Source organism: Drosophila sechellia, chromosome 3R, assembly GCF_004382195.2.
Source record: "Drosophila sechellia strain sech25 chromosome 3R, ASM438219v1, whole genome shotgun sequence".
NCBI classification, from domain to species: domain Eukaryota; kingdom Metazoa; phylum Arthropoda; class Insecta; order Diptera; family Drosophilidae; genus Drosophila; species Drosophila sechellia.
This window is the reverse complement of record NC_045952.1, coordinates 13839885-13861798: the sequence shown is the minus strand read 5'-3', so window position 1 is coordinate 13861798 and position 21914 is coordinate 13839885. Positions and strand designations below refer to the sequence as shown.

At 39.7% G+C, this 21914-nt stretch overlaps 3 protein-coding genes across 9 annotated transcripts in view; 1 reads left to right on the top strand and 2 right to left on the bottom strand.

Annotated features, from left to right (window-relative positions):
• Positions 1–385: 385 nt before the first annotated feature.
• Positions 386–21914, top strand: part of LOC6606356 (mucin-22) — a 53097-nt gene continuing 31568 nt past the window's right edge. Inside the window, exons 1-2 of one of the 7 annotated variants that reach the window (XM_032722069.1) lie at positions 8145–8282; positions 8872–8939. In XM_032722069.1, coding sequence (XP_032577960.1) covers positions 8937–8939 — 3 coding nt within the window. In that variant the 5' untranslated portion in view covers positions 8145–8282; positions 8872–8936. Of the gene's footprint in view, positions 1366–8144; positions 8940–21914 lie in introns of those variants that run through there. The other 6 variants (XM_002031125.2, XM_032722070.1, XM_032722071.1 and 3 more) reach the window with 6 other exon arrangements.
• On the bottom strand, positions 4781–6084 carry LOC6606358 (regucalcin). Its single transcript, XM_002031127.2, has 3 exons — positions 5982–6084; positions 5096–5814; positions 4781–5039 (listed from the first exon to the last, which is right to left on the bottom strand). Exons 2-3 carry the CDS (start codon positions 5812–5814, stop codon positions 4847–4849), a joined length of 912 nt encoding a protein of 303 aa, XP_002031163.1. The 5' UTR covers positions 5982–6084; the 3' UTR covers positions 4781–4846.
• LOC116801580 lies at positions 10381–13213 on the bottom strand. The gene is made up of 2 exons (XM_032722072.1): positions 13020–13213; positions 10381–12962 (listed from the first exon to the last, which is right to left on the bottom strand). The coding sequence occupies exon 2, from the start codon at positions 12789–12791 to the stop codon at positions 10581–10583; it is 2211 nt and encodes a 736-aa protein (XP_032577963.1). The 5' UTR covers positions 12792–12962; positions 13020–13213; the 3' UTR covers positions 10381–10580.

The following is a 21914-nucleotide window of genomic DNA, read 5'->3' as shown; positions in this document are numbered from 1 at the left end:
CTGAGTTCGACAACTCAATTGACAGGGCGTTATTTTAAATTTAAGTTCACGCCGGACCGCTGGTCTGGCAATGCCGACTTGCCAATTCTGGCTACTTTTCGATATTTTCCGTTGTGCTATCGATATTTTTCGGAATACCATGCGTTAGTAGGTTTTTAGTATATTTATACATATCATAAAAAGGGCTTAACATATTTTAAACAAAAAAAAAAAACTGGTTCATTTAATTTAACTTTTTATTTTCTCACTTTTCCAATTGGCGCTTCCGGTGCTTGAAAAGCACATTAAACTGTGGACAGTTAAAACAATCGACAGTTGCAGAATTTAATCAATGCAGCCCCCTTACTCTGTACATCGATACTATCGCATAAACATCGATTTTTGTTCCACCTCTAACTTTAACTGTCTGCAAAATATTTCAAACAAAAGTGCTTATTAATTAAGTAATATACTTAATATTAGTGGATGTTTTTCTTTGACATTGCCCGAATTGCGGTTGTGCAAGTGTTTTGTTTGGTTTGTTGGCGTGCGTATCCTAGTTTGGCGGCCTTTGAACTCGTTCGTGTATCGCCGTCTCTCTCCCACCCCCGCAATCGGCTTCGTGCGTATTTTTTGTGCATTTTTACACAGAACTCACATTTTTGTATGGGCAAAGAATTTGTACTTCATTTTTGCACTTGAAGAACAAGAAATAATGAAGAAAGCCAAGATAGTCGCGACGATGTGCAAGTGCTAATCATTCAGTTTTGGCAAGCGCTGAACTTTGCTGACTTTTGGAACAGCAAAAAAGATGGAGGAGGATAATGCCAAGGCCCTAACTAATAACAACAAGAACAACAATAAAAACATCAATAAGGGACGCCAGCAGCTGCAGGGACACGCCCACAGCTCCGCCACCGCCCACGCCGCCGTCGATATATTTATATTCGATTTATAGTAGCTGTAGTTGTAGTCATGCCAACAACAAAAACCCAAACACAGACAACAACAACTTGCAGCGAAGAGGAAGAAGCGGCGATAATACGAGAAAATTGCGATACGCCAATGGCGACCCCAGAAAATGCAACAACAGCCAACACAACAACTGCAGCAGCCACAACAACAACAGTAAATACGCGCAGGCAAGAAGAAGCAGCACCAGCGGCGGTAGCATCCACACCTAGTGTTACGAAAACAGCAAAAACAACAAACATATTAGCCGCTGCAGCGGGATGCCACAAGCCGTTATTCTTCAGCCGCCGCTTTCAGGACAAACGGAACTTTAGCTCGCTACCGCTCTTCGTCTACGCGACCTCGCCATCAACGCACGCCCACTCAGCGGACGGAGTAGGCGTGGCCAAGGAGGCAGCCGCGTTTTGCCACAAGGTGAGTTTGTTGCACAAAGAACCAAATAAACTTGTAATATTAGGAGAACAAGGAACTTCTATAATTGCCAATGCAATATAATTTACCTCCTTTGAATAATGTATAATAACCAAAACAGGAACAGAAAAACCAAAATAAAAAGTTCTGGTTGAAACAGATAGTTTCGAATTCAAAGAATTGATTTGGCATGTCAGAATTGGAATTGTAATAAAACCCCCATGGGTTTTAATACTCATTTTTTACCTTCTACTCTCCCATCTCTTTTTTTCGAGCAATCGCACCGCTCTTTCCGCTCTAAACTTGCATAATGGATCACTTCCGCTGCACTTGCAACTTGGGTCGTGTCATATCTGAATGTATAATTCCCGCCCAATTCATTGTTTTCACAGTAGGCTCCGCCTAAGAAGAACAGCGCTGATAAATACATTGTTATATTAAATTACAAATTACAGATTATAAATTTATAGTTGGTATTGAAAATCAAACATTCTATTAATTTAGCTCACAACAAATATACTTAACAATGTTGAGTACTAATATTCAAATAGATATGACTTTAGACAAGATGTAAGTTTAGCATGGTGGGTTCTTTCGTTCGTAGCCACTAACTACTGTATTATATTTATAAACGTTCTGCTTGGCTGCCGCAGTCCGCCTATCTGTTCCTCTCGGAAATCGGTGCATGCAGAATCAGATCTCCATTGGAAATGCGTTTTTAATGTTAATCACGAGCGGCTTTTAAAAATTGTTTACACTGCGTTTTTTTTGGGCTGTTTGTTTTTTTTATATTTTTTATCAGTACCTTTTTTTGAGTTTCTGCAGCACGGTGATCGCTCAAACGTGTCAGACATTAATGAGCCAACCGCCAACCGCCAAAGCGGAGCGTAACTGTGCTTTGTCTCATTTTGGTGGGCAAAGGTGTTGGGGGGTGAGGGACTATGAGGGGTGGAGGGGGGATTGGGATGGGCGGTATGGGCAGGTGGTTACAGGTGCAGCCATTGACTGGCGCAGCGCTCTCCTTTTGTTGCCGCCCGCTTGCGGTTCGTTCTCTCCCTCCCTCGCATGCCAACCGTACAGTCTGCCCTCCCTGTCGCGCACTGCAACGCTTCACTTGTGCTTCACTGTGCTTGTTGTTTTTGTTGCAGTTCAGTGAGTTGCGACTTGTGTGCGCTGCTGCTCATAAGCTTCATTAACGTACGTCGGCAAACGCAGACAACAAAGCTCCCGAAATAAAAATGTTTGCCAGTATTTTTTGCCCAGCTTCGGATTTTCCCGAAGCTACACACATTTTCATGGTCTGGAAAAGTCGATGGGAACGGTTAGAAGAGTCATCCTATTGTTCATTTCCTCAAAACATGATTAAAGTTTAACGTATATCGTATTTAGGTATGCAGAATTGGTTAAAAAGTTTTCAGATAAATTGAATTTATTCTTAGAGTTCAATATTATATGTCTTTAAATTAAGAGTTGGAATAACAGGAGAATCATTAAGCAATTTTGTAATGTCTTGTATTTATTACCTTTCAGACCGTAAAACCTGGTCAAAACATTCAATTTGCATAAAGTTGTAATAACTTGTAAACCTTTTTTTTTATTACCTACATCCAATATTATTTTTATTATTCAATCAAATTGAGATGCAATCTGCATTTTAAATATTCTCTTTACGTATTTCTCATGCTTTCTTTTCAAATTTGATGATCAGATCGTTTGACACTTTCCACTGGTTTACAGCGCTTTCTAACGTGGGTTTCCCCCAAAAAAGTGTCCAGTGGGTGTGGCACCCTCGTATATGATATGACCCGTTCGGTATGATAGGAATGTTTGTGGGCGATATTTTTCAGGCACAGTGGATCATAGCACTTTGTGGCAGCTTTCGAAACATTCTGATAGATAAGCAAGTAAAAGTATATGGTATATAGATATAATAATATATATTATTAAGAATTTACACACTTTATTCGCTTACATTATGTTATTTAAAGCTTGAGAAACAGGCAGCTTTTGTGTTCATTGTGTCAATATTTAATCTTCTTTCTCAAGGTGGCCCAAAATGTGTAAATAAGGCCTTAAATATCCATTTATTTTTCACACCCACTGTGGTCATGAATTGAAAGTTTTAGCCTCTGTTGTTATAATACAATTACGTTGCATTGCTGTTAGATCCGTCCTCCTTGTCGGGTGTTGTTTACATTTTCAAATTTAAATCAATTTTGTTTCTGATTGCGGTTTAAGTGGCAGGTTCCAGTCCCCCAGACCCCAGTTTTCAGTTTCCAGCCCCATCTCTTTTCTTTCTTTATGTTTATTGCTGCCATATGTGCTCGGTCTCTGGATCTGTATCAGTCTGTGTGGCATTCTCATGTTGTCAAACAATGCGCATATGGATACTGTATCCGTATCTGAATAAATGTATCTTTTATTACCCATATATTGTGGGACAGTTGTTTTGGGTGCAGCGCAAACAATTGTCGAAACGATCTCTCATCTCCCTCGCCCTTCGTTTCCATTTCTGTAGAAATATGTTTTTGATTGCTCTTGCCCCCTGGAGACCTCCTCGTTTCCCACAACTTTTTCTAGCCACTGTCTAGTTACACTGTCAATTGAGGCGGTATATATTTGAATCGATTTATTGCAATTTATTTGAAATGGTTTGATTTTGTAAGCCAATTGTTAGTTTTATTTTATTGTATCATGCATATTCATACTAGTAAAATTTTCACCTAATGCTCATTTAGCTTCTAATTATGGGTGATTTGGCTATCTCGAAAGTGGAAGCGATAAGATAAAATGCTAAAACGATGGATTTCCATTGCTGGTAAAAATAGATTTTATTGCAAATGAATACACAAAATAGTTGCAATGAAAATCGTTAGTTTATTATACTGTATGTATGATTTGCTAATTTCTGGAGATTAGATTAGAATTTTTAAAATCTTCCACAGAACTTTAACCGCACAACAAATACAATCTATTAAGTACGAGCCCCCTTAGACATTTGACGTATCAACTTGGTATCTGGTACTTCACCAGATGTTTATAGAAAATAAACTACTTCAATTTCATTTTAATCTGAACAATTTGCCCTACAAAAATTAAACCAAGGGCGTAGCGCTGCTATATATCATTTTCATAGAAATCTATTGATTTTGTGGAGTGGTTCTCACTTATCTTGCATGGAACCAGGGGATTGCTTCACATCCCTCAAGGTCAAAGACTGTTTTTCTGGTTTTAAGTACAATTGTTTATTTATTTTGTTAAATGGATCTTATAATCAAAATGCATCACGTAATGTACTGTTCTTAAATGATTTGATTGCAATATAAGAATTGAAGATTAACCCTTCAAAGAGTTTTGGCACATTTTTAGATATTTAGAAACTTTGGAAATGCCAAGAATAACAGAAACGCCAACTGCATTAGTTCAGTATACAAGCAAACGTTTGATTATTTAATTAAATGCTATTATACAAGTAGTCTACAATCTAGATCTTCAAACTAACGCCGGCGAAACCGTTGGCATTGAGCCCAGTGACCTGGAAGGTGGTGCCAGCTGGTTTCGGATGGTCGAACTTGTTGGCGGTTGTCACATACAAAATATCCAAGTTGGGACCTCCAAAAGCCACCGAGGTGATTTGGGTGGTTGGAATTTTGATTTCCAGCAGAATTTTACCGGTGCTGCATTAAAAAGAAAATGTTTAGTATGGAACTAGAATGAGAAACTATAAACTCACCTTGGATTGACCTTGAAGACGGTGCCACCATTGAAGGTGGCCACGTAGATATTGCCCTCGGTATCTACGGTCATGCCATCAGGGGACAATGGTCCTTCGGGCCGGATTTTCCTCAGATCGAAGATGACCTTTGGGTTGCTCACGGCGCCGGTGGTCTGATTATAGTCATAGGCCAACACCTCGTGGTTGTTGGTGTCGATGAAGTAGAACTTCTTGGCCTTGACATCCCAGGCGAGGCCATTGGAGATGCCCACCTTGCCACGAATGGCCTTGGGCTGTCCACCGGCCTGCCAGCTGTAGAGCTCACCCTTCCATTGGGTGAAGATGTCGCCAGTGTCGGCCATGGTGCCACCGTAAAAACGCCCTTTGGGATCGGTTTTGGCATCATTAAGGCGGTTTTCCGTCTGGCCCGGCTGCACCTCGAACAGGGTGCGAGTGACCTTGGCCACTGCGGAGACTCCATCCCACTGGACGATGACCGTGCGAAGACCGCATCCTACGGCAAACTCCTGCGGTTTGTTCTCAACCGGCAGAATGAAGGAGGCAAATTTCTCGCCCTCGATTTTCGCCTTGTACACTTTGTTCTGCTTGAAATCGTAGCGATTAATGCCGGCGGATTCGAGGTCCACGTAGTACAGACTCTGGCGATCAACATCCCAGTGGGGTCCCTCGCCCAGGGCGGCGTAGGAATCGGGAACAGCCTCAACCTTGTATGACATCTGAAATGGGGAATATTGTTATTACGGTTTTTAATTATTGCATGCTTTTTGCACACTTAAAAATTTGCGATTAAATGAAAAATGATCGCAACGCATTATATAGTAATTAAGTTTCCATATATAAATTTATTTGAACATGAACATGTAACACTCTCTTTTTTTCTCACCTTAGAGAAACCGTTGAATACTTCTCGGTCAGCTAACGTTTGCAAACTGAATTGAATCCGGTTAGTTTAAATGTTTTTGTAGACGTTCTTACACCTACACATGGCAAATTGATAAGTAATAATTCAAGTTTGTACACAACTGTTATCAAATTATGACACCAACACAGAAAAACATCAGCTAAGTTAACTATTGTGGTAAAACCTTAATCTATGATGGTGTACATTTTCAGCGACACTCGAATAAGCCATAGAGATAGTTGATATTTTACTTAACAAATCGACAACAACATTATTTATGCATAAATATTTTAAAATTATATAACAATCAAGATTGATTGTTGTGATTTTACCTATCAGAATCATTTTCTTTGAATATAAAAGGTGAAATCGTTTATGGTACACGATAGACATTCTCAAATATCTCAGTTCTGTTATCAGGCTCCATGAAAATTATACTATTCGCAATCTCTCCACATACATTTTAATGAATTTATCAAATATACAAAGCCCAGCTGTTATCCTTTCACATAATTAAGAATAGGTTTGCTTTGATATTTCATATTGGTAGCCATGGCAAGGCACTTAAAGTGTATGGAAATGCAAGGTCGTAAAACCATACGATTTGTCTTATCAATTTCCATTAATAAACAACTCAAACTCAAGTTGTTTTTCTCTTGAGAGCGCGTGCAAGCAAGCGGGTCATTGATTAAACCTTTTGCAGTGGTTCCATGGCAACTTGCTCTTGGTGTGTTATGCCCTTCATGTGTCCCACTAGCACCGCAATGAAGTGGAGTGGAGTGGAGTGGAGTCTCTTCTACGTACTAGATGGTATGATATTAGTTTGCCAACTGTGCCTCTGTCCCGACTCATTGGCGTGTAATTAAGCAGGGCGGTGGAGACAGATAAGAAAGGCCGTCCGCTTGGACAGTGGGTCACTCGAGCGTTGGCTCTCCGCTTGGTCTTTAGCTGTACTTGTCCATGGCGGCTTTTTCTCTTCTTCATATGGTTCGGCAACATCAACACCAATGGCAACAACCATAATAAAAACTAATGAGTTGCTCAGTGGTTATAGCCGGTGTTCGTAGTTAGTGGGGTATACTATAATCGTGCAGAGACTTTTAAGCAGATAAATCTATAATAAAATATATATTCTCTATACTATATGTTATGTAGATTTATATTTCTAATAGCTAGAAAGAACGTAACTTTTTATAGATTGAGATTTCAATACTACTTTGGCGAAAAAAAAAACAAAGTACTTATTACATACTCCGATGTATGATATTTTTATGAATAGGTATCTTATAGTCGCAACGTTCGGCATCGGTTCTAACTTGTTGTTGCTGCTGTCCGATGTTGCTGATGTCTGCTATGTGTCTTTGGCCCAGTGCATTACCCTTTGTCACACTTTACACGCTTGCATTCTTTTGAGTTCTTTATTTCTTTTGTACTCCTCGTGGAGTTCTGTCTTAATTATCTGTAATTGATTACATCTAAGCGGGCGCCCTAAGTGGCGATTGTTTACCAAGAAATTAAACGCGCCGAACAACAAATACAGTGCGTAAACAAATAAAAACAAAGCGTGTGTCTGGAAGAAAAATAACCTTTGCGATGATAGGATCCTCAAAAATAAAAGCCGAAGATGATGCAGCAGATGCAGGTTTTGTATTTCATACACAACAATGCTCTTAAGTGCTCGAAACACTTTCTCTTTGATTTTGGTTCACTCTGCATTTCGCGCTGCTCTTTATTCAGCCAGCTGAATGAAAAATACTCACTCAATATTTTAGTTAACAGGAAAGGTTTCGATTTTGCAAGATATTCTTATCAAAACTAAATAATTCTATTGAAATATAAAGATTTAGTAATATTAAAGAAGTTTAACTAATAATATTGGATTAAATATTGAGCTGAAAACCCATAAAAGACCAAGTTTCTTTACTGGCTTTTACTCAGCGCTCACATGACTCATGTCAATCGAGCGCTAGCAGCTGCGAGGGCTAGCAGTTAGCCGCTAGCCAGTTTCACTCGATTTCCGCTCTCGCTCAGCGATTCGCTCCCCGTAAATGTATCTTTTCTCTCTCGGTAAATGTATCGCATTCAGCGAAACTCGACAATCTGCTCGCAGCTGTTGGACTCTCGCTGGCTTTATTTTCCTTTAGTTGTTTAACAATTGCAGAGCCGCGTACAACGCGATAACGCTTTGTTGGAATTATTTTTTTCCTCGTATCTCTAGTACTGAAAGTGTATCTGCAAGATACACGTATATTCTTCGGCCTAGCGCACGTGTCTCAATATTTTGTAAGCAAATATATACATAACAAAATACAACAACAAACCTAGTGTTCAAGGGCCCCAAACAAAGAGAAGATTCTGCGTCATCTGATCCCGGGCAGCTGAATCACTTCACAACCTTTATTCTCCATCCGAGTGCTTTAGTGTCTGTGAATTGCAATTGTGTGCTGCGAAGAGGCGCTTCGATCGCGTTCTACATTTTCGGTTCGCTATAATTTAAGCTGCTCGCACTACAAAAAAAAAAGAAAAAACCCAAGAGATCGCATATCTCTCTTTTTGCATACTAAATAAATCAATAAAAAGATATCTAGTTTCTGACGCTGAGGTATTACGAAACCCCGGCACTAAAAGTGAAATTTTAAACGCAACAACCCGAAAGCCCCCCATAGCAAAATCGAAAAATATTTATCTCCGTGTGTTGGCAAAAAAAAAAAGAAAAGAAAAAAAAAAAAAAGTGACTTGTGACCGTATTAGAGAAATCAAATGATTCCACCGTCGGAAATATCAGTAGATTAAACCGAAATAAACCCACTTAGACATCGCATCTCATTCATATGGATTAATCAATTTTCATTTTCGGACAACCAACCAACAGGCATGCTGTATAGCGATTTCAACATTCTAGCCGCGACCCGTTTTAAATGAGATTTAACTAGATAAATGGTGCGTATCCTCAATCCCATATAGTTCTTATAACCCAAATGCGCTTTGATAAATGGAATTTCTTCCACATCAGTTTTCTAAAACAACTAGCGGAAGTCGAAATCGATTTGAACTGATTTTATAACCGATTGATTTTAAAGTTGGTGCATTTCCTCCATAAAAGGCTTATAAAATGCTAGATTGTAATAAATCAAGTTACAATTTTACTGTGATAAAGTATAGGTTATTATACTCTACTTCATTTACATCTATCTATTTTTTGCACATTATTATAGTAGTTACTCTAGTCATATTATTATAAAGTATAGACATAAAAATTACACTTGCTATTGATAAAAATATCAAAATAAATTGAAAATATATATATATTTAAGGAAGTATATTACTGCATTCGTAACTACTCAATGCTTGTTATTCAATTGTTTTTAATTACATTAAATAATGTTTCTGCGTTGAAGGCTTGAGTTCAACCACCTCTGATGCACCCGCATTCCCGTCATAACCTTGCCCAACACGAATTATTTACTGATCCCATGCCACCACCCTACTTTATAAATGTATATTTTTTTCGCAATGCATTTATGCCACCCCCCCTGTAACCTTGTGCATTTACTTAGCTAATTACATAGACAAGCTTCGAAATGACCAAGACAGCGCTTTTTTTCGCCCCTCATCGCATCTCTAACTATGTTTATCTTGTTAATTAAGAATATAACTAACTAGTGGTTAATTTTTAATTGTTACTAGACCGTAATTTGTATGCAAGCCCACTGCTGGGACTTCGTTTAGAGATCTTAAGAGACTGTTATTATTATAGCCGGGTTCTATTCGTTTGACTCACTTGTGTCATTCATTTCGGATTGATTATGCACGGTCTTGACTCGGTTGAAAGCACACCCCTCTAGTTGTTTTATATACCATATTATTCAACTTGTAGCATTTCCATGCGGGCTCTTTTTTTTTGGTTTAACTTCCCCGGCTAAGTCGGTTCGCTATATAGCAATTATTATTGTATACCACTCACTTCATATCTGTGAAACTTTGTATGGGTACTATGTGTGTGTGAGTGTGTGCTTTTGGCTTCTTTGTTTGACTTTTGCACTGCTCTGTTGGCATTTTTAATTGTTTTGACTGCGTTTTGTACCCTTTTTATGTTATTGTTTGATTCAGGCATTTTCCGCTTTTTTTGTTCGGTGAAATTTGTCGCCAAAGCTTTGTTTATTTCATATTTCCAGCTAAATTAAAAAACAAAAACACGAAACTAAACTTGTCGCAACCAAACGTTGGCTAATTAAGTTCTCAAACCAATTGCCTTTCTTTTTCACTCTTTTATTTTTGTTTTCTTTTCGTTGATAATTGCTTTATCTGGAAATATAAAAAGAGCAGGATAAAATAGAGAGCAAAGCTAATTGTAAACGTTTTTTTATTCATTTAGCATTCGAAAAAATTTCTAAAATTTTAACTAAATTCAATTTCAAAACCGGATTTTAACAACAAATATTCACCTTTCTACCTTTTACGATTTGTATTGTGAACACGCCTTTATTAATTTGCGATAAATCAATAGAGAACGTTTCTTACGGCCATTATTACACCCTTGACACAAAAACCATTGTATCTTCATACTTGAATCATACATATTCACGCCTTTTTAGTAAGATTAGTTCTTTTCATAACTCTTCGCGGCTGCTTACAATTTTCGAGCTTGATCGTTTTGCGCTTCTTAAGATTTGTTATTTTGCAGTTTTCAAGTTTTACTGTCTTAAAGTTTTTTAGTTTTCCTGTCTTGCGGTTTTTGCGTTTATCGGTCTTGCAGTTTTCGAGTACAATATCCCAAGACTTTACCGACTCTTCACTGTGTTTGACAAAAGTTTTTGGCTGAGCCTTTCGAGCCCTTTCTATATTGAAGATCTTATTGTCTTCCCTAGGAAATTCTTTCTTCGGTATATAATTATCCTCTTCAGATGTCCTCGAAATTTTTACTACTCTGCACCCATTCTTTTGACTTTGTTTTTTAAGTTTGTTGCATTTTGGTGCCTTATTGCCTCCTTTCTTATGGCTTAAACTATTCTTCTGTTTAAGTTCTGCCTTCTGTTTCATCTCAGCTGTCGCTCGAGCTTGTCTTTCTTTTTTCAGCTGTAAGCACTTCAAGGACTCGTCGTCCTTATTGGGACACTCTTTTGATTTTTTTGAACATAGATATTCCTTTTCTTTGGCCATTACAAAATCTTCACTCCGCTTCTTTTCTAGCTGTAAACATTTCCAGATTTCTTTGTGGTTAGGACGTTCTTTCTTTGAATTGGAACCATCCTTTTTATCGGGCTTCATGGCTTTATTTTCTTCTTTCTCCTTTTTAAGTTCATCCGTCTTTTTCAACTTAGCTTCCATTTGAGCTTGTCTTTCCTTTTTCAGCTGTAAGCACTTCAAGTCCACGTTGTCCTTCTTGGGACATTCTTTTGATTTCTTTGAACAGAGATGTTCCTTTTCTTCGTTCATAACAGAATCTTCACCTCGTTTCTGCTGAATTTGATTTCCTAACTGTAAACATTTCGAAACTTCTTCGTCCTTAGGAAATTCTTTTTTTGAACTGGTACCGTCCTTTTCATCGGACTTTATAGATTTTTCAGACTTACTGCTCTTTGCATTTGGACAAGAATTATTTTGAGACATTTCCTTGCATCGCTGCTTCCTGTCCAACTTTCGGCAGCGTTCTTCTTCTCGCTCTTTCTCAGTTGGCTGTGCAAAAGTGAACATCCGGAAGGTGAGCTTGTCTGCCGACATAGCATTGACCAGCACCAAAGTTCCCCTTCGACCTGGCTCCAGGATGTCCAACTTGGCCAATATCTTTAAGCCCGCTTGCATGATGCGACAGTAGTTCACGCTGCCATAAACCATTTCCTTGACAAGGAGTGGGTAAACGCCACGAAAGAGCAAGGAGTGAGCGGCCTTATGTGGGCAGCCGGTGAGCAAAACGATGGGACAGGGCGGCCTCATTTGACTGACCATCTGGGGCACAATGGAGCACGGACTGGCCACCACTATTGCCTGAGCCTGACTCACCGTAGCCGCTTCTGCAATTGCCGTGCTTACCGCCGAGATGTGATCGGCGGCGTTGATCCGGACTTCGCTCTTGAGGTTGTTCTGAAGGCTCTCGTACCATAAAACCGACTCCACCTTGGCGCAGATTCTGGCCATGCACTGCACACATTGCACCGGGTACTTACCCTTGGCCGTTTCATCAGACAACACAAGGGCATCACAACCATCCAAGATTGCGTTTGCCACATCAGAAGATTCGGCGCGTGTGGGACGTGGCTTGGTTATCATCGAATTCATCATTTGATTGGCACAGATCACAGGCCTTCCAACTTTGTTACACTTGGCCACGATCGATTTCTGGGCCAGCGGTACAGCCTCCAGTGCTATTTCGTTGCCCATATTCCCAAGGGCCACCATTATGCCATCGGATTCGCGGATTATCTCATCTATGTTCGCCAGAGCCTGTTGACTTTCTATCTTGGAAATGATCTTTATGTGCTCACTTGATGGACCCAGTGCCTGGCGAATTTCTTGCAAAGCTTTAGCATCGCGGATGAACGACGCGAAGATCATGTCCACCTTCTGATCCGCCCCAAACTTGAGATCCAGTTTGTCTTGCTCGGTTATGGCGTTTAAATCAACAGGTACACCCTGTGGATTGATTTCTGGACCCTTGGTGTCCAGGGCAATGGCCAAGCATCTGGGAAGACCCGTTTCCTCCACATACATGGCGATGGCTTTACGTGCCGCCTGGATTGCCTGGCAATGGCATTCGTGGGTGCCGTGGGAGAAGTCCAATCGGACCACCTTCATCCCAGCATGAATGAGATTAAGGAGAACTTCGGGCTGGCTGGATGAGGGTCCAACGGTGCATATAATGCTGGTGAGGGGTAACCTCAGAGCTGGTGCTTGGAACTGCAGACGAGATTGGTAGTCCAGTTGGGAAAGGTAGGGTCCACGGTCTAGCCGGAACTTCTTCGGTTGCTAGTGTGGATTGTTCGATGAGAGCAGCAATTTCTATATTAAATCCCAAGTACTCACCACTTTCCGTTTGCATTTGTCGGCATAGCAGCGACATCTAAGGCATGGTGACGCAACGCAGAGGCTTGCCCTCTGACAAAGATTTCCGGCGTATTTTCGAATTTTGAAAAAAATTTTGCGTAATGCGGACCAAATATATGATAAATTTAATAAAAATCTGAATTTTGAGGCTAAACAATTATGATCTAAGGGAAGATAATGATGTCTGCATTAAATACTCTTTAATGTACCTCCACATTCGATATAACTCAGACAACTCTGTAGTTTGAACACACCTTGAACCACAGCCTTATCACAACCTACATCCGAAACCAATACAAGTTTCGTTCATTATACTCTATTGTTTGTTTTGCCCGCGGGCTGATATCAGCCGATGTTTTACTCTGAAATTTCCATTCTGTTTTTACAGTCTGAATCATTCATTTGCGTAATTTGCCAAACTCATCGCGGTTATATTGTTTTGTTTGCTTAGAACACGAATGCACGAATGCATTTGCCACAGCTGTCTGAATAATGGATTGCAGTAAAGATATAGTGGGCAAGTTGTAACCTTGGGGTCCTGAAAAACAGCTAAATAAAAAGGCCGTTATTTGCACTTTGCTTGGTTGTTTAACATTCGACTCTTAGCCGCTCGTACTCTTTGTATTCCTGACTTGCGATATTTCGCACATTCGACAATTTACACACATGTGTGTGTAAGTATGTATGTATGTAGGTAAGCACACCCCCCTCAACCCGCCCCTGGGAAATGGCACAATGGCGATAATACATGCTTATATATACTTCAATTTATTTTTTATTTATTTGCAAATTGAGTCGTATAATAATATTATAATAACTCGGCTACAATTGTCATGTGACTTTTCGTAAAAATAAGGCGTGCGCATTTTTTGTCACGACTGTTGAGTACCACGTAATTGCGTATGCGGCTTAACTTTCTTTAATTATATATATAAATTATGATTATTTATTTAGTTCAAAATGTGAAAATATTTGACTTCAATACTAAAATTTAAACTAATGTTAGCAGAGCAAGTTATACCCTGATTCGGCAGTTAATGGGTATGCTTTATCGTTTAACTTTTCGTTGATTACTGTTCATTTTCAGTTTTCATTTTCGGCTTGCTGTGTGTTGTGCTTTTGTGTATGTTTTTTGTCATTGCTTTGCCACCATTGTTCGCTTGGCGCTTTTCTCACTCTCGTGCCCTGTTCTACTTTCTATGGCGCTGATCCATGGGTGGATTGAAAAGTTTCACGGATGCTGAGTCGCTCGGGCACACGTACGTGGTCGGTGCCGGGAGTCAGAGTGTATAAATCATCATAATTTCGTAACAATTGAATTTAGAGCGTAATTGCCGTAAATTAGATGAAATTGCAATGACTGAGAAATAATAATCAAGAGCTGAGTCGAAACTAAATGGAGTTGGTTGGAGTCGAAGTGCAGAGCACGAGCCGCTGGTTTGTCGATGGGGAGCATTGAGCCAAGTCGGGGCATAAATTGCGCTAATAAAGCGCACAATTAAAGTCACCAGAGTCAGCAAATTGGCAACACTTTCCAATCGAAACGAGTTGCAGATTCGCTGGAACCAAACTAACGCCGCTGATTTGGCCATTTTCATAATTGAAATAAAAGTAATAAAAACTAACGAATTTGGGTTAGATGCGCCACTTGAGACCCCATACTTGCATCTCATTGGTGCAACGAAATTTTTGTCAAATATACTCGTATGTTTGCCCGATTTGCTTGCGGCGAGGAATGCGGAAATATTGTTTCTTTTTTTTTTTCCTCTGCTCAGCTGCCTTTGCCTATCTTTGTTTACGTGCACTTTTCTCGCTGCACTTTTTCCTCCCGCTCTTCGCCGCATCTGCATCTGTTTGTTTTGAGATATTTTCGCGCTGCCGTTTTTTATTTTCTTCAATTTTATGTTTCCTCTTCCCTTCCTGTCAGCAAGCTGATGATTTCGTGTGTTGCCATGTGGTGGCCACGCAAATGCATTTTCCACACATTTTCTTTCGTGCATGACATTAAAGTTTTAAATTTAACAACCAGCCAAATGCCTGTCTGATGATTGCCGTTCTGACGACACTTGACACTTGCGAACACTTGTGAACTTTGCCAAGTGCGTTAAAAGTTGCGCCCCACTTTCATTCCAAACTCTTAAGTTTTAAAGTCAATACTTTACTGCTTCAAATACTTTTCTGAATATTGCCTAAATATTTTTTAGGGAGTAAAAACTCTCTCAACTCCACCACAGCTACGTAAATGAATATCAAACTTGCCTGTCGCCAGACATTGCGCATACGCTGCATTGTACAACAGAGCAAGACGAACTGCATTTTGGATTTGTGGCGAGCTTGCGTGCTCAGTGAATGGCAGTCGCTGTCTTAATTCTCATTCCCGATTCATTTATTTTGGGAACTATTTTTTCGGTCCGACAAGCGAATCGTGCAAATGTCAAAAGTGTGACAAACATTTTGTGGAAATTCGGTTCATTATTGGACCAAAGTGACCCCATTCAAGAAACTGATTACAACGCGATGATTACCATCCCCAGACAGTCTGCCCTCAGCACGCTTCTGATTTCTATGAGACGGGATTTCGTGGAGCTTGGACTTTGGCAGTATCTTCATCTTGGTTGCCGGCCGGGCACGATTTACTGCCACATTTAGATTTAAACTTGAAAATTTGTTGCTTCAAACTGTTGCATGGCTATTTTTACCATTTTTACCAGCACGTTCTACAAGTTTTTTGCGGCTACCTGCCGTGCAACGTGGGAAGTTGGAATGGGCATGAAATGGGTTTGCTGCCGCAAATGTTTGTCCAAACTGGACGCATTGTTTTCCCGCTATCCAATCCATTGGCCAAAAGGAAACGTTTTCCTTTGGCTGCCTTGAAGCGCAACGAAGTTGTTGACTCGACGGCCGGGTTTGTTGACTTGTCTCTCGATTTATCTGCGTGTTAATTTGAGCAATTAACATGGTAAATTAAGGAAGCACCAATTCGCCGCAGATATTTTCAACATAAATACACACCTAAGGCTGCTCGGGTTGCTTGTTAACCTGCCAACTACAACATGATCAACATCTCATTGTCTGCGATATTTCTCCTTTACTATTTTTTTTGTTTTTGGTTAACTCTTTGCGTTAAAGCAAGCCAAGCAGTTAACGCAAAAAAATGTGGTCTAAAATTGACCGAATGAGGAAATGTAAACGATGTTTCTGACAATCAAATAATTAATTAAGTTCCAAAAATATCTCAAAACTTATAATTAATCATTCGGGTTTAATGTGGCAATACCTTAAAATTAAGATATTAATTAAAAATCATTTATTAATCAAACGGGTTATAGGAAGTGTTTATCGGATTGGGATGTGTAATAAAATCAAGTTATTAGTAATTGGGAAGCTCTTCAACTTGAGTAATGTTAGTAGCTTGGGCCTCTTTGGCATAAAATTACTATATTGTCGTTTTTATTGAACAGCTCTCAAATATGGAAAGAAACTACCTCATAGAAATCCGATTAGTCACTTATGTTGTATACATAAATACCAAATAGTATCTTTGGTAGCTGGCTTTCCTCCTGCACTTGCCGACTACCACACAAGTTTTTAATGCTTTTTTTTAAGCGAGTATAAAAACCACCTTGCGCCCAGTTAGTCATTCGGCACACACGGACATGTGCAGGTATAGGTATATAAATATAGCCACAAGCCCCGATATGGCCGGTATACAGTTAACCAATTGTTAACCCAAATGTGCTGCCAACTGATTCGGAAAGCGAGGGGGGAACCATCGAGGTGCGCCTGCGCACAGCACATTGCCAACTGATTTGCTGCGCATTGATTGAAGGGTAAATTACACCTTGCCACATGCGATTCAAAGCGATTCGATGCGATTCAATCCGATGACGGACACTTGAACGGCGGACCGGGCTTAGTTGTCCAGGTCTTAGCAAACTTCGGTACTTCCTTTGGTACTTCGAGAAAAGCTGCTCTATTTGTTTAAACATACAAAAAAGAAATATTATCATAATGCATTTTAAATTGTAAAAATTATACAATGTTTATATGGTTGGCTTAGGATTCATGTTGTACTCAGTTGATATGCATTTAGATTTGCATTTCTCTCCGTGTAGTTGCTTTCCTCTTTGCTGTGCACATACGTATCCGTAAGATACTGTTAGCTACTGCCGCTACGGCCACCGGGCGAATGTTATTTGTATTTGTAGAATTTTGTTTGCAAATACAAATTTTGCGCTCGCAACTATTTGTAAATTGCGTCACCTCCGAAAACTTGGTTTTTGGTTATGGTTCGCTAGTGTGTCCATGTTTGGATGTTTAGAGCGCCCTCTCTATTTCTCCAACTATCCGACAATCGTTGGATGTGTCTGTGTATCTCAGGGTGCGAGTATCTAAGTATCTGTATCTGTGTCAATCGCTTACACTTGTGTCTGTGTTGCGGTCATAACTGCATACATATTTAATAGGATTTCAATGTTGTTTCATTCCAAGTGCGCTGTCACGTAATTAAAGTCACATAAACATTTGAATAGGTTTCTTGAATGGCATTACTTTTGAATTTTTCGATATTGTTGTTTTATTTTTTGGCACATTTATAAAAGTACGCGTAGGCATTTCGGCTAGACTGATATAGATACATTTCGCGGCAAAAATAGACCTTCTTATAGAGCTGTCTGCGTCACTGGTTATGAATATGAAATGTTCAATGGTTGATTTCGTGTCATTTGATATGACAAGGTGTATTGTGTGGCTATTTATTATTAACTTGTGCCACTTTAAGACCTCAACAAGCGCTTATTGATCTTTTTTTTGACTCTAACATTGCTTACATTTTATTTTATTTATTCGTTGTGATAGAAAACACTAAAAAACCTTTCTCTGCAATGCAAAGCAATCAACTAATAAAACGATCCTTAGTTTCTTAGGCTAATTAATTGGTTTTATTTTTTCGCATTTATTTAATTATCCACATAGTGACTTGCAGTGTCTATTCGATTGTCGTTAAAGAAGGAAACACCTTTATTACTCACTTTTTAACGACTGGCCAGCGGCAGCATTTCCCTTTTAATTAATAATACCTCACCGCCGTTTTGTGGCGTGTTGCCAGCGGTGCCTTTTGGGCCAATGCCACCGAATGGCAAAAACTTTATGACACTGAGACCTACCTGGGTAATACCTCATCATCAGACTCTGAGGCAAACGCAAATTGACAGCCGTTACGGATATGATTATGACCTCATTTGTAGAGCAAAAAGCAGATCTTAATTAAGTCTGGCTTTTTTGGTTCTGATCGTTGGCAAAACTTCATTTTCGCTCCTCACTGATTGAGAATGATGTGTTTTTAATAATATCACCTGTTTTTTGTTACACATTTAAGGAGCTGCTACATTTGATACCACACGATTTTTTATTGCTGACCAATTTTGGTTTTTGCGATTTATTTTTTATTTTTAAATAATTGTTGCAATCAAATGTAATTACAAATGCATTGAAGCTGTCCGCTTGTGTTTCCTTTTTGCATGGCAATTACAAAACTAGACAAAAAGCAAAAGCAAGCCAAGAGCTCAATTATTGTTGCAACTTGCAAAAGGCAGCGGCCACACCAGCCACATCGGCAGCAACTGCCGACCGACTGTTGTCGATGCGGTAACATGGCTCAATTTTGGCTGCTGAACATTATTATTATTTCGCATTTGCGAACAATATTCGCTTATTGTTCCAAAGATCGGCCCACAACAACTACAACTGCAAAAATTGTGGCAGCAGCAGCAACAACAACAGCAACAATGGCAACAACAGCTGAAAAACGATGGCCACAATTGATCATATTTTGGTCAGACAAGAGAAACGAAAAAAAAATTGATAGATGATTGCTAGCGAAGAAAATGTTTGAAAATCCCTTGGAAATTTCAATACTCTTTCTTGGTTTGTAATCCATTGTGTTTTATGTTTTAAAAGTTCAAGGAAACACGTAAATAGCTTACAATTTATTCCATACAACCTAATCCTCAAATCAATTTAAAGACATTGGGGTTAATAAATTTTGGTCAATTTATAATTTACGAAAAACGTAATTTGACAACGCCAAATGTGAGTTCAAAGGTTTTCCAATTGCTTTTAAATTGCCCAACGTATGATCTATGCAATGTCTGCTGAAAGCCAGCGACAACCTTTTTTGGAAAGGGCATGACAAACAGATAGGCACCCCAGACAGACAACCAAAAAACTACAGAAAAAACAACGAGAAGAAAACCAGGCACTGAAAATAAGGCAGTTGGGCCGGCAATCGGGCCAAGATGCATCTTGGCTAACTGTAATGTCGTCAGCGATCTTGGCCTGACGACGCCATTATGAAATTGCACTGGCAGGGGAGTACGGCTGGCTTGGATACTGGCACCACTGCCAGCCGCCGTTCAACGGATCCGAGGTTTGTTTTCTTTGTCGGACACTTTTCACCTGCTCTCCCACTCTGTCTATTGTGTGCCAGGCCATGCAAATAGTGCTCCAGCCACCGCCGCACGCCCCAAAAGAAAAACTCAACTACAAAAAAAACGAAATTAGAAACAAACGCGACTCCGCAATCCGCTGATGGTTGCGCCTGTCCGCGAGGCAATCGTCGTCCAGCTGGTGCCACCAGTGTTGAATGTTTGCACTTTCGGATCGCTCACTGAGTCAGTCAGTCACTCAGGTTAGGTACACTGAGAAAAACACTATGGGACCTAATTAAGATTGTGCCTAAGTCAGCAGCTTTATAATAGAAGAAAATGATAGATGTTATGAACTTGTTTTTAATGCAAATGTATCTATAAACCATTCTACTTAGAAAGTATTATATCTGACATTTGTCAACATTTTTCTTTGTGCAAACAGGCAATCGGAGGGCCTGTCTCTCGAATTGGTTACCATTAACCATCGAGCATTCTCCGGGGCTTTTCAATTTCATTTGCGCAATTATTGTGAATTAAGATGTTTACTCAGGCAACGTTCGCTTCTCCTGCTGCTGCGGCTGCTATCTTGCAGATACATTGGGAACTTTCTACGGGCTTGTAGATTCATTTGATTTGAGCCAGCTCATGTGAACTATTCGCCACGATAAGATATGCGAGTGAGCTAATTATGTCTAGGAAATTGTTAAGAGACCCAACTGACATACAAAAAAATAAGGCAAAGAAAAATCTGTAACAAAAACAGCATCTTTAGGTCTCTCAGAACAAAACTTTCACCCGAAAAAAAAGAATCGGATACAAGCGACTACAACAATGACAACGAACAACGTTGGCCCGTTGTTGCAACAGTTTTATGGCTTAAAATTCACACTCTTAATTGCCAAGAAGTAGTGTATGCCGGCCGTGTGTGTATCTTTTAGATACTCAAGCGCAACGCATCTCTACGCACGTGTGACCGACCGACCGAAAGACCGATCATCATCAGAATGCTTGTAATTACATTTAAGACTGGCCCAGAGAGCAGAACAATGAAAGAGAAAATTAATAGTTAATGCAACTGCAATTGGAGCTGTGCAGGTTAACTGAGCGCATTAGCGGCTCATAACCGAGATTTCTCCCCGACTTTTCTTTGGTACTTTGCCAGGAACGCACCGTAGATCCGGCTATTCTGTTCTTAAAATTGGTTAGAAACAATAGTTAAACTAAGAGACGATGTATATCAATTGGAATTCTTGATTTTGACTAGTTTTAACCACAATCTCCTCACTTTTTCTTATATTTCAAGACCCCGACACCACAGTCAAATGACATAATATTTATATATCCGCGTTATTCGATACAGCTCTAGTGGGTTTTTTAGAATTACATCGATTTAATGTATGGCAGTGACAGTACGTACCTATTTATATTGCTTTTTCCAGCTGGGAAGTGCGTACGTGAGCTCGTTTTGGATTTCGCGGTCAGTGGCATTTGGTGTATCTGTGCGATAATTCGCAATTGGAGCTGCAACAAACACAACACACACCCACTTGCGGTTGTCATCTCCACACACACATAGATGATATTCACTCGAATCCGCAGATAATTTTCCAGTTCTTACGCTTAAGTAGGAAAAGCGTTCGTGAGTGTAAATTGTGTTAAGTTCTTTTTGGCTTTCTCGCCGCGACGGCTTTCTATTTTCCCGCTGTCGTTGGTGCCACTGCAACGTTATATCTGCTGTGGTTGCGGCCGAGGTTGCTGCCTCAGTTCTGACTAATGACAACCGTTTGGTGGGAGTAGGAAGTACCACCTCCCTCACCTTTATGTCTTTGTTTTACCTGATTTTTTTTTCTTATTTTTTTCGGCGGCTGGTTTTCTCTTTTGCGAGATTCTGGAACGTCATAGTTGGATGTTCTTCCCGAGGTCTTTAAAATTACTTACTAATGATAATTAGAGGCATTATTTTCCCATTATTCTTTGGAAATCTGTTTCCCGTAGGTAGCATTTCTGTTGGTTTTTATTGCAATTAAAGCGTCATTTAACTGGGCGTGGGAGCTGTCGATCCAGGAAAGATTTGACCCCGCCCAAGTGAAGTGGTAATAAAGACATGACACTTGAAAAATGACCGCGACCATTCGATTTTTTAATTAAAAAAGCAAGAGCTAACCAATGTTTTTGCATTGTATTTCATTTTTGGTTGGGATCTATATTGTTTTGCTTTCTATTTCTCATTTTCAGTTTCAATTAAAAATAATGGTCATGCACATTTTACAAATGAGTTTCGGTTCAACGGAGCTTTTGATTATGCAAAAAACTGCAATGGCGAATGGCCACATGTGCCACACGTGTGTGTGTGTGCTCCACTTATTGGCCAAGATTAACTTTGCCTGCTGTTTGCGCTTTGTTTGCCAACAGATTCAGATTGGGATTCAGCAACATCATCATCTCC